At 39.2% G+C, this 12,529-nt stretch overlaps 1 protein-coding gene across 1 annotated transcript in view; it reads right to left on the minus strand.

Annotated features, from left to right (window-relative positions):
* LOC129683099 (protein Hook homolog 3) overlaps positions 1–12,373 on the minus strand; it is a gene marked incomplete at its 5' end in the record, with an annotated part of 27,922 nt that extends 15,549 nt beyond the window's left edge. The window contains 3 exon segments of the mRNA XM_055615702.1: positions 2,676–2,763; positions 9,048–9,188; positions 12,304–12,373. Of these exon segments, the coding sequence (XP_055471677.1) occupies positions 2,676–2,763; positions 9,048–9,188; positions 12,304–12,373 (299 nt within the window).
* Between the last annotated feature and the right edge of the window lie 156 nt (positions 12,374–12,529).

Raw genomic sequence — 12,529 nt, forward strand, 5'->3', positions numbered from 1 at the left:
TTATTAAGATTTTTATATACTTTAAGAATGTTCATTGTAAAGAGCATATACTTATAAAGCAAGTAACATTAGCATATTCATTTTTCATGAAGTCCTACTTCAAATTTCAGTATCACTGACTATAATATCAGATAAAATATACAATCTAAAAACCGCTAAGTATATGGAAATGAATAGAAAGCCATACTTACAATAGCCTTGAGCAGAAACCATGCCAAGAGACAGAGAGGACATATTAGTATGAAGCAAACACAGCGGCCAAGAGAAGGAACGATTTAGTAATTCATGAACAGAAGTAAAAGATATGCAATTTTTTTCAGAATTGTACATTTTTCTTTCTTCTATGGTCTCCTCATCCTGTCTTGTTCTCTGAAGTTTTATATACTGTGGCTAGCTCAAATTATCCATATGACTGGATATAACAATGCATTTGTGCTTCCATGCTAAAAACAAATGACATAAAAATAATAATAAAAATGTGCAGATCATGCTCTGACTTAAGGTTATAAGAAAAGACTGTTTTGATAACAGAAATGGCAACCATTATGTGTTCTTCTTCAAAGGGGAGGAATCCGGTCTAGAGGTTGCTCTATGCATCACATTCCTGAGATGCAACACTAGGTTATTGAGGAGAAAAACAAGAGAAAAACATCAAAAATCTGATGGGGCAAAAGAACTACACACCATGAAATAAGCCATTTCTTTGAAGAATCTAGAATTTCCAAAACAGAGAAAAGTTTCCACCTTAATCTTGTCTGCAGAGAACGTGGCAAAAAAACTTGCTTAAATTAGGGCTAGATATCGTATTACTATGTAGGCAGTTAAAAGGTGACAGTTTATACAAGTATTTGATAGAGCTAGCATCTTACCTCTGAAATATAATCCCCTCAAGCAATGACCCACATATTTAATTAGATTTCTCACAGTGATAACTAACTAGGCTACGCCAAGTTACTTTAAAGAACAACTCCTTACTGTTTTAATTTAAGCAAGAGAACCACACACAATGGTCATGTCTGCACTGCTGCGTTTAGGTAGTTGGACCACTCACCATGCTTACCTCCTGTGTACCCTCTTTTTCTCCACTTCTACCAAAACAAACCCACAAAAGTCACCTCAAAGTACTCAAGACCCAAGTGAATTTTACCTTTTGGTTAAAGGGATCTAGAGATGTCAGCTGAATTAAGAAATGCTACATCCTCTGGCTCACCTCTAAAACACTGCTAATTAAGCTTTATTATTTCACTACACTAATTTCACCTCTTTGAGATTTGTCATTTTTAAACATGTTTTTGTTTTTGGCTTGTTTGTTTGTTTTAATCCTGACATTGGGCTATGGGTATGCCTTGATAGTAGAACACTTGATTTGAACCCCAGGACTTCAAAGAAGCTTGGCATTTTATACTACTTACATGCTAATAAAGGCTAAAAACAATATTAAAAACGACAGTAGTTGTGAACTGATCTGGGAAACTAAAACAATTACCAGCTCATTAAGAAATAAACTAAATTACAAATCAGACAAGCACAGTAGCAATCTAAACAAGATATGCAGAGAAACTTATAAAACTAAGTCTGAGGCCTCAAGAGCTTTTACATTGAACACTCCTAGACTTTAAAAATAATTTAACTGTCTTTTGTTTTCAGATGCTCCTATGTTCATAAGGTTGGAGGAGCTTTCCTCCGACTGACTGCGTCAGTGGAAGCAATCTGCGAGGTTTAAACTCAAACGTCTGGGACTATAGCAAACTGCACTGCAGCAGAAACAAGGCTGCTCAATTAACATTTAACTTCCCTTTTCTTCACACTGTCCTTAAATAGTGTGCTTTAGTTTTATTGTTTGTGCTTTATTCAATAGGAAGGATTTGTCAATTAGGACTTGTGTTTGGTGCCAACAACTGTGTACTGGGTGCCCTAAACACTGTGGAAGGTGGTTAGGGCATAAAATGATGTAAGTCATTAGCTAAGCTCAGCACAGGCACCATATTCCAGTGAGAATGTGTCAACAGCAAAGGAGAGCTACGACAGAGATATGCACAGTGCTACAAGAATAGAAAAAGGTCAGTGTGGATTCAGAAACTTGGAGATGATAGATACTAGAAATGGCATTGATGTCTTAAATACCAAGTTTATATTAAAACTTTCTTCTTGGGCATGCCTTTGCATTTTTAAATTTTGTTTTGGCCTGAGGGGGAAACCCTTTTACTTCACTGTGAACTGAACACATTTAAGATGTAGAGCTTCAATTTAATATCTTTGTTGATAAATACAAGTGAACTTTTAGTTCCTAGCAGAGTCAATTAAATAGGACTTTTAAGTAAGTAATACCAGTGAAAAAGAAAACAATACTTATTCCCTATAACCAGTTTAACACTGAATATGGGATTACCAAGTAAAAACTGAAGATGGGCCTGAGAGATGACTCAGTGGTAAAGGCATTTGCCACCAATTCTAACTACCTGAATCTAGTTGCTGGGACCCACACGGAGCAAGGAAAGAGGCAACTCCCACAAGCTGTCCCCTGGCCTCCACTCGTGTGGAACACACATGCACACATGGACACGTGCCTCCACAACTTACACACATGCTTTTTTTAAAGTATCAAACTTATAGTTTTTTTTTTTTTTCAGTTTTGTGACTCTTGTGGAGCATGGTTGGTATATATCAGAACTTACATCTTCTGCTTTTGAGCCTTGATCTTGCAAAGACTTTTGTAGTTCTTCTACTTGTGACTGTACTTCTAGAAGTCTCTGATTCACAAGCCTGCAAAGCAAACACATATAAGCTCTCCACATGTACCTCTTTCCCTTGGGAAGTCACAATGAACTCACCAAAAGTGTCACTGCAAACTATGTATTCAGGCTGCAATAGCACAGCACAGTTCCATATCACAAGGAAAGATTACTTGACAAATAATGTTGTTTTATTTAAATGTTCACTTCTGGGCTGGAGATATAGCTCAGCCGGCAGAGTACTTGCCTAGTGTATACAAGCCCTGGGTTCCCTCCCCAGCACTGTATGAACAAGGCACAGAGGCACACGCCTGGGATAAGCAACACTTAGGGGTGGAAGCAGGAGACCAGAAGCTTGAGGTCACCTCAGGCATGTAGTAAGCTTGAGGCCAGGCTGGTATACATTATGAGCCTGTGTAAAAAACCAGAATGAAACAAAAACCAACAACCTCACGTTTGCTTTCCTCTCTCCTTTTTTGTTTTAAAACTATAATACCGCTGTAGACTTCGGGATCTAGAAGACCTGGGCTTTCATTTTTAAATCTGCTAACTGAAAATTACTAAGTATTTTTTGGCTTCAGCATTCTCAGTTTTAAAATGGAACTAATATTACTATTGTAAGAATTACAAAAGGTAAATTATGACATTTTAGTATACTGTCTGGCAGATTAACATATTTACTTAATTGCTACATTATACTTTAGAGTTCCAAATAACGTCTCTAGAAAGGAGGACAAAAAATTACCTCTGTAGATGACAAGATACTATACAAAGACAATCCTAAAGATCTACTAAAAAATCTTTAAAACTGATAAAAAAATTTCAGTTAGGCAGCAGGATAGAAAAATCAACATACAAAAATAGTAGCTTTTCTTTTTTAAAACAGGGCCTCACTACATAATCCTTGCTGGCTTGGAACTCGCCATGTAGACCAGGCTAGCTTGAACTATGAAAGATCCACCCACCTGTGCCTCCTGAGTGCTGGGATTACACAAGTGAACCCTCAAGCCCTGCCAATACTAGTTACTCTCTGTACCAATAATGAACTTTTTCAGAAGGAACCCAGAACAGCAATTCCATCAACAACTGTCACTACCCCTTTACCTGCCAACAAAAAAACCAAACAGTAACAAAAAGCTCAAATCAAAATCCAAACACTTCTAGGAATAAACCTATCTAAAAATGTAAAGGACATCTAGAGTAAAAATTATAAAAGACAGAAACTGAGGATGATTAACAGAAGAAAGAACTTCTTCCATTTGACACATTAGGGAAATTAATGTTGTTAAAATTTCTGTACTATCCAAAGCAATTGCAGATTCAATGCAAATCCCATCAAAATTCTGATGGCATTAACCATAAAAAGAAGAAGACGAATGGTGGTGGCATCATCCATTTAAAAACATTTAGAGAGTACTAGAAACAAAAATAGCACAATATTGAGGTGAAAACAGATCCAACAACGTAAAAGAGGTTCCAGAAATGTATGTTCGGTCAACCAAGTCCTGACAAAAGTTAAAGATACCTGAGAACAAAGAAAACTTTTCAAACTAATGGTTCCAGAAAAATAAACATTTGCATGTAGAACAAGGAACTAGAGCCCTATTGCTCACCTTGTATAAAAATAAATTCCAAATGAGTAAAAGGCCTTAAGATTTGAAATAGTAAGAGCTGGAGAGGATAGGAACCCCACAAGGAGAGCAACAGAACCAGAAAATTTGAACACAGGGGTCTTCCCTGAGACTCATACTCCAACCAAGGACCAGGCATGGAGATAACCTAGAACCCCTGCACAGATGTAGCCCATGGCAGTTCAGTGTCCAAGTGGGTTCCATAGTAATGGGAAGAGGGACTGCCTCTGACATGAACCGATTGGCCTGTTCTTTGATCACCTCCCCCTGAGGGGAGAGCAGCCTTACCAGGCCACAGAAGATGACAATGCAGCCACTCCTGATGAGATCTGATAGACTACGATCAGAAGGAAGGAGAGGAGGTCCTCCCCTATCAGTGGACTTGGGGAGGGGCATTTGTAAAAAAGAGAAAGAAAGGGTGGGATCGGGAGGGGAGGAAGGAGGGGCTTTTGGGGGGATACAAAGTGAATAAAGTGTAATTAATAAAAAAAAAAAAGAAAAAAAGATTTGAAACTCTAAAGTTATTATGAGAAAATTCATGGAAAACATAAGATCACTGGCATAAGCAATAATTTCCTCAATAGGAGTCCAATAATTCAGAAAACAAAAGGAAAGAAGTGACCAGTTAAAATGTATCAAATAAAAAAAAAAAAAAAACATGGACAGAGGTCCTACAGAATGGGAGAAACACTTTGCAGCTCTTCAAAGGACAAGAATCAACATGCAGCAATTCATAACCAAAACCAAGTAACTAAATCATTAAAGAACAGAAAGTCCCCAAATAATAAATGCTGGCAAGTGTGGTTTTTAAGGTTAACTATTTATTAATTAGGTTTATGGGTGTTTTGCCTTAACGTGTCTGTGCATCATATGTGTAGAGTGCCCGCAGATGCCCAAAGAGGGTGTGAGATTTCCTGAGTCTGCGTATAGAGTTACAGATTGTGAATGAGCACACATGTGGGGACTGGAATCAAACCCAGATCCTATGAAGAGTATCAGAGCTCCAACTACTCAGTCATCTTTGCAGCCCAAATGTTGGCAAAGATATAAAAAAATCCCAAATGAACCCTTTTATAATGTCAAGAGTAATGTAAATTAGCAAAACAGCTATAGAAATCTGTAACTAAAAATAAAACACGCCATTTTTATTCAGTCCTTCTATGATAGTTCTTGTGTACGTACACAGAAAAGAGTCAAAGTCAGTACACAACGGAGACAACTGCATACTTCTGTCTGTCATAGCACTATTCATAAAGCTAAGTAATACTAATAGCATACGTGGCCAGCAATGCATGGATAGAGGGAGAAAATGTTGACTAAATACACATTTTACTCAGCCATAAATAATAACGAAATTTTGTCATTTGTAGGATGGAATTGTAGGATATCATGTTAGGTGAAAAAAGGTAGCCACAGAAAGAAAAGTATGTTTTCTCTCATATTTGGAAACTAAGAAAAGGAGGAGGAGGAGGAGGAGAAAGTAGAGGAAGAAGAGGAGGAGGAGGAAGAGGAGGAAGAGGAGGAGGAGGAGGAGAAGGAGGAGGAGGAAGAGGAGGAGGAGCAGGAGGAAGAGGAGGAGGAGGAGGAGGAGGAAGAGGACAGGTGTGAGGCAGACAGGATAGGATGGGTAGCAGGGAATCTGAAAACAGGTATGGTGAAAACATGATATATCTAAGTATAAAAATGCCATCGTGGAAGTCACAGATGTGGGAATTGACATGTGTTAACAACAACAACACTAAGTTATTTGTACAGTATGAAAGCTACCTGTTATGTTTCCAAAGAGAAAAGAACAACAATTATGTTTGGAAGAAACAATATGAAAGAATTGTGGGTGTATTTTTTTCTTTTTCTTTTTAGAGTAGGAAGAAGCAAGCTGGATCAGAATGGTTAAAACACAGAAAGATCAAGGAGTACAACTTAAGATACTTCCACAATCGTCTAGAAGTTCCTTTTCTATACTTTCTACTTTTTCTCAGCTCCTATTGCTGAAGACGCTCCAGTCTGCAGTCCTGGGACTTGGAAGAATCAACCTGGAGCTCACCTGGAAGGCTGGAAAAGCAATCAGTAGTCCTAGCCAGCCACGAAACCTCAAAACCACAATGACAATGACTGGTTTGGTAAGATATCACCAAAGATGCAATACTGGCACCTTTAGCTTGGTGGTAACCAAGAGCTGTATAACTGGTTTTAAGGTCTAGTCAATATAAGGGAACCCACACTGTAAACCCAGGCAACTACCTGTTGCTAAAGAGGTCACAGAGGAGAACCTTCGGGTGCCATTTTTCTAAACTAATTAATTTCTAACTCTGTTCCTATCCTTACAGATAAGTAAAGCCTCTCACCTTATTCCAAGAAGCGTCATTGTTTTGCATTAGAAGGAGACTATTACAGTGGTCCACAAATGATCAAGTACAGAGAATAAATGGTCACGAAGTGCCCAACCCCAGTTAGTACATCTACAATGCAACCCATGTATGTAAGTAAGGTTCAGGTTAAAGAGGGGATTGAGAGATTTTAAGTGCCAGAAGAGCAGGATGCCTTCTGTGATACAGGTCTCCCATATACTACATTTACACACCCATGAAATCCTCTATACACTGAAATCTCAACAATATGGTTGCCTAAATAAGACCTACATAGTAATGCCACACCAACTAACATGCCATTTTGGCTGAAAGAAATCTCACAATGCCTCACCCCTAGAAGATCTACATGCAATCAATGCTGCTGAGAAAGGGACAATTGGTTTTCTTCAGGAAAGGCCTCCACCCCCACTAGGTTATCCAATCCCAAGTGGGCAGCTTCAAGCATTTGTACACAAGAGCAAATACTAAACGAACTCAGTAGACTTACATACAAATACGTAACAACAGTGATTATAGAAGACATCATGAATTTGAAAAGGCGACATGGTAGGCAATGGAGATGGAAAAGAGAGGGTGGTGGGAAATGATGTAAACACAGTATAGATATTGTATAAAATTCTCAAAAAAGAAAAAAAAATTAAGGTGTTGGAGAGATGACTCATAGTTAACAGTACTGGCTGCTTTTCCTGAGGACCTGGGTCCAATTCATCAATTTACATGGCAGCTCACAACCAGTCCCAGGGAATCTGATGCTCTCTCTGGCTTCCGTGGGCAACGCATGCACAGACACACCAGCAAACACCCATCCACACACAATGAAAATAAGTCTTCAACATTTTATTTTTAAAAAAGCATTTACTCTGTGTTGTTAGGTGCTCACACACATGCTCCCTGAGCATCATGCTTACTGATGTTCTTATAATCACTGCAGCATCTCTGTCCCTTTGTATTGACACCATTTGTACTGCTTCCACAGCTTTCACACTTAATGTTACACTAAGGATAAGTAAAACCATCCCATCAATCTGACTCTCCCTGGGAAAATGCCATACCAATGACATCGGCATAATGAGCAAAACAGGCAAATAATACAAATGCCAGCTCTAAAAAAAAAAAAAAAAAAAATACAGTTTATCACAGCAGCAAGGAAACAACGACAAAACAGTTACATTTGTCAGTTAAGAAAGCTGATATGGTAGAGCATAGCTTTAATCCGTACTCTGGAGGTAGAGGCAGGCAAATCTCTGCGTTTGAGGCCAGCCTGATCTACAGAGAATTCTGGGTAATCCAGGGCAAAGGAAGGAAGGAAGGAAGGAAGGAAGGAAGGAAGGAAGGAAGGAAGGAAGGAAGGAAGGAAGATTTCCCAATAGGAAAATGAAAGAAAGTCATAATAAAGTATAAAGTCACCACCAGAAGGGCTAGTTTTATAGTAACTGACTCTGAAGACTGACTCTGACTCTGAATGTAACAACATTAAGACAGAAAACTTACAAGCAGAAAAGCAATTTTTTTTTGTTACTCTGATATATTCTGATTTTCAAAATAACTCTTTTTAAGGTCATGACAAATAATACATGAGGGAAAAAATATGATTTAACGCCTCACCAGCTGACCCTTTCAAACATTAGCCTCTGACAAGAGTTCATCAACTATGAACTGCAATTGCTATGAAAAAGTATGACTGCATCAGATATATTTTTAATCCTCTCCATATTTTTTTTTTTCAGCCAGGAATGGTGGCACAGGTCTTTAAGCCTAGCAGAGGCAGGCCAGTCTCTTTGAGTTTCACGCTAGCCAGGGCTATATACTAAGACCCTGTATCAAACAAATTAAATAATCTTAAAAAGAAATATAATAGCTAAACAAAGATGACAGCAATGGACATGCCAAAGCGGATGGGAAAAGCCCATGAGGCCTCAGCATTACACAATGAACTGCCGGCAGCTGAGCAAAGCTGGGAGCAGGAGAGGCAGCCCTGCAGGGAAGAGCACACCAACTGGCTGTACAGGGACAGAAGTTCAGCCCTGAACACATACAAACAGCTAACATCTAAGAATGAGCAGGTTATTTAGGAACAGAAATGTACAAACATACGCATCTATACATGCAACAACAATGAAAGAAGAGGCCATGGATTTGGCGAGCAAGGAGAGAACTTAGAAAAGGGAAAAATAAGAACTGTTGTAATTATATTAATTAAAAAAATACACTACGATGTAATCATTTTCCCAATAAATCTCAAGCCTTTCTTTAAAACTACCAAATCAAGGCTCAGAGGCAGGGCTGTGGCTGGCCGCTCCGCCTGCTCGCTGTACCTGTTCTCTGTCTCCAGCTCATTCTTGCGCAGGTTTGCATCATCCAGAAGGCTCTGCAATAAGGCGATTTTCTCATTGTCTGACCCTTCCTGATTGATTTTTAACATCTTATTCTCATGCTGAAGACGAATAAGTTTCTCCCTAAATGAGAAAAATAAAAGCCGATTATTTGATTCATTCAGACACTCTATGAATCATCATCCAACTAAGATATAGTTAAGAGTTTTAATTCACAAGATACATATGAAAAACTAAGTGCATGCAACAAATTCAGTGCCTTCATGAATGCAAAAGCTATCACCTTTAAGAAGTAAACTCCTTGTAGAATGTATCATTTGAGGAAACAGTTCCTATGCATCATGACCAGGGATGAGGAAAGTTGCAGATGCTATTTCTTTTCTTACTTAAGTACTTGAGCTACAGACACACGGCTCTAACTGCATAGCGCACGATGACAGCTGCTCAGAGTCTCCAGCTCTGTGCATTCACACAGTCAAAGGTTTGTTACGGAAAAGAAAAGGATCAAACACTATACTTTCTACTTGCTAACTCCACTTAGGATTCTACAAGCTTTTAATATTATAGCTCAAAAGTTTAGGGGCTGGAGAGATGGCTCAGAGGTTAAGAGCAATGGCTGTTCTTTCAGAGAAACTGGGTTCAATTCCCAGCACCCACATGGCAGCTCATAGCTGTCTATAACTCCAGTTCCAAAGGAACTGACACCCTCACACAAACATACATGTAATATACATGAAATAAAAGTAAATTATAACTAAGTGACATAGAACTAAAACATATAAATCAATTATTACTTGTTTAGGTAATACATTTCAAGCTTTTAATAATTTTTTTTCGAGACAGGGTTTCTTTGTGTAGCCCTAGTTGTCCTAGAACTAGCTCTGTAGACCAGGCTGGGCTTGAACTCACAGAGGTATGCATTCACCAAATTTCATTTGTTTCCAGATGGCGAAAAGTAAAAGAAACATGAGGGGCTGATGAGATGGCTGACAGCCCGAGTTGTAGTCTAGGATTTCAAGATGGAAAGAGAGATTCAAGTCCCCGCATGTGCATGCGTGTGCGTACACACACACACACACACACACACACACACACAGTGTAACATTTAAGATTCTTCCAGAATTAATGCTATATTATACTCCTTTATTTGGTACTTCTTAAAGATCTAGCTATACCACTCCTGGGCATATATCCTAAAGATGCTCCACTATTCAACAAAGACATTTGCTCAACTATGTTCATAGCAGTTTTACAGAATCTGTAATCAACCCAGATGTCCCTCAATGGAGGAATGGATACAGAAATTGTAGTACATTTACACAATGGAATACTACTCAGCAATAAAAAACAAGGAAATCATGAAATTTGCAGGCAAATGGATGGAACTAGAAAAGATAATCCTGAGTGAGGTAATCTAGAAGCAGAAAGACACACATGGTATATACTTACTTATAAGTGGATATTAGCCATGTAATATAGGATAAACATACTAAAAGCTAGTCCTAAAGAAGCTAAACAACAAGGAGGACCTTAGGGAAGATGCTTAATCCTCATTCAGAAGAGCAAACAGGATGGACATCAGAAGTGGGAGAAGATAGGGAACAGGATAGGAGCCTTCCACAGAGGGCCTCTGAAAGGCTCTACCCAGCAGGTGCCCAGTAGGTACCCAGCAGATGCTGAGACTCATAGCCAAACTTTGTGCAGAGTGCAGGGAATCTTATAGAAGAAGGGGGAGATAAAAAGACCTGGAGAGGGAGAACAGGTCCTTCACAAGGAGACCAACAGAGCAAAAAAACCTGGATCCAGAGGGTCCTGCAGAGACCAATACTCCAACCAAGGATCATATATGGAGAGGACCTAGACCTCTTGCTCAGATATAACCCATGAGCAGCTCAGTCTTCATGGGGGTTTCCTAGTAAGGGGAACAGGGGCAGTCTCTGGCATGAACTAGGTTGCCTGCTCTTTGATCACCTCTCCCCTGGTGAGGCAGCTTTACTAGGCCACAAGAAAAAGAGGATTCAGATAGTCCTGATGAGACATGATAGTCCAGGGTCAGATAGGGGAGGGGGACCTTCCCTATCAGTGGACTAGGGGAGGGGCATACTCGGGGAAGAGGGAAGGAGGGTGGAACCAGGAGGAGATGAGAGAGGGGACTACAGCCAGGATACAAACTGAATAAATTATAAATAATAATAATAAAAAGAAAATTAAATTTAAAAAACTTGAAAGATATTTTTCATTTATGTGTCTGCTTCCCTGTATATGTATTGTGTGTGCAAGTGTCCTTTCACAAGAGGGCATCAGATCCCTTGGAACTGGAGTTATAGGCAGCTGTGAGCTGCCATGAGAGTACTGGGAAGTAACCTCAGTCCTTTGCAAGAGTAACTAGTGCTTTTAAACCACTAAGCCATCTCTCCAGCCCTACTTATTTAAAAGCCAAGACATAATAGTAAGTTCTTTGATTATTTCAGCGAGCTTTCAAATATTTATTTCAAGTTTTTGGACTTATAAAACTTTACACATCCATAATTACATTTATTTCTCTAAAAGATGTCCCCCAATACCAACGAAGGCCAATACACATTTTAAAAGAGTCAAATGGCAGGTATGCTGGCTTATATCCAGAAGAGCTGTAATTCAAGGACAGCCTGGTGACACAACCTGCCTTATTTCAAAGCAACAACACATGCACGCACACTCACATGCACAGAATGATGAGACGGGACCTGATGGATAACACATGATAAAGACAGTGACAACACGGTCCAAAGGGTAAAGGCAATGCTAGGATTAATCATTAACTTCTGTACACTTGGCTCCCCCTCCTCTCACTTTTCACTCAAACACATAACACTAGTAAATGTACTGAAGGACATGAAATCTCTAAGATGCTACATCTAGATAGACAGGAGAGGAATACTGAGGGAAGAGTTTCTCTGCCTGCAGCTCTGTACCTTTACCAGACTATTCCAAGTGGCCAATAGGTAATTATCTTGGGTATTTTCATGCTTGTGCTGAGGCTCTAAGAATGAGATGTGTGAGTTTTCTTCTGCAGTGTGAAAGAATATCTTATTCAAGTGAATATAATTGGTTCTCTGGGCAATTTAAAAAAGCTTCTAACATGCTAAAAACATGGAAATCTAATGCTGAGTTCAGGCTGGTTTGTCCATCCAAAAGAAGTTAGTTTTTATACTGCAAGGACACTATGTGGAGTGACTGTGACAATCAATCTCCTTACCTGATTTCGGGTGTAACAATCTCTGCTGCGAGGCTGTCTGAAGACTCCTGGCTCCCCAGAGGCATTAACCCTATAAACATACAGAGGTAGACAAAGTTATGGAAGCACAGCCGCCTCCTTTCTTTAAGGAATGCCATGTTTGCAGGCAAGCAACACCCTGGGCATGACTGTTTGTTTGTTTTTTTTTTTAAATCTTGAGAGACAGAGACTGGTGGATCTCTGTGAG

This window comes from Psammomys obesus, unplaced genomic scaffold, assembly GCF_907164565.1.
Source record: "Psammomys obesus unplaced genomic scaffold, mPsaObe1.curated_primary_1811, whole genome shotgun sequence".
Classification (NCBI taxonomy): domain Eukaryota; kingdom Metazoa; phylum Chordata; class Mammalia; order Rodentia; family Muridae; genus Psammomys; species Psammomys obesus.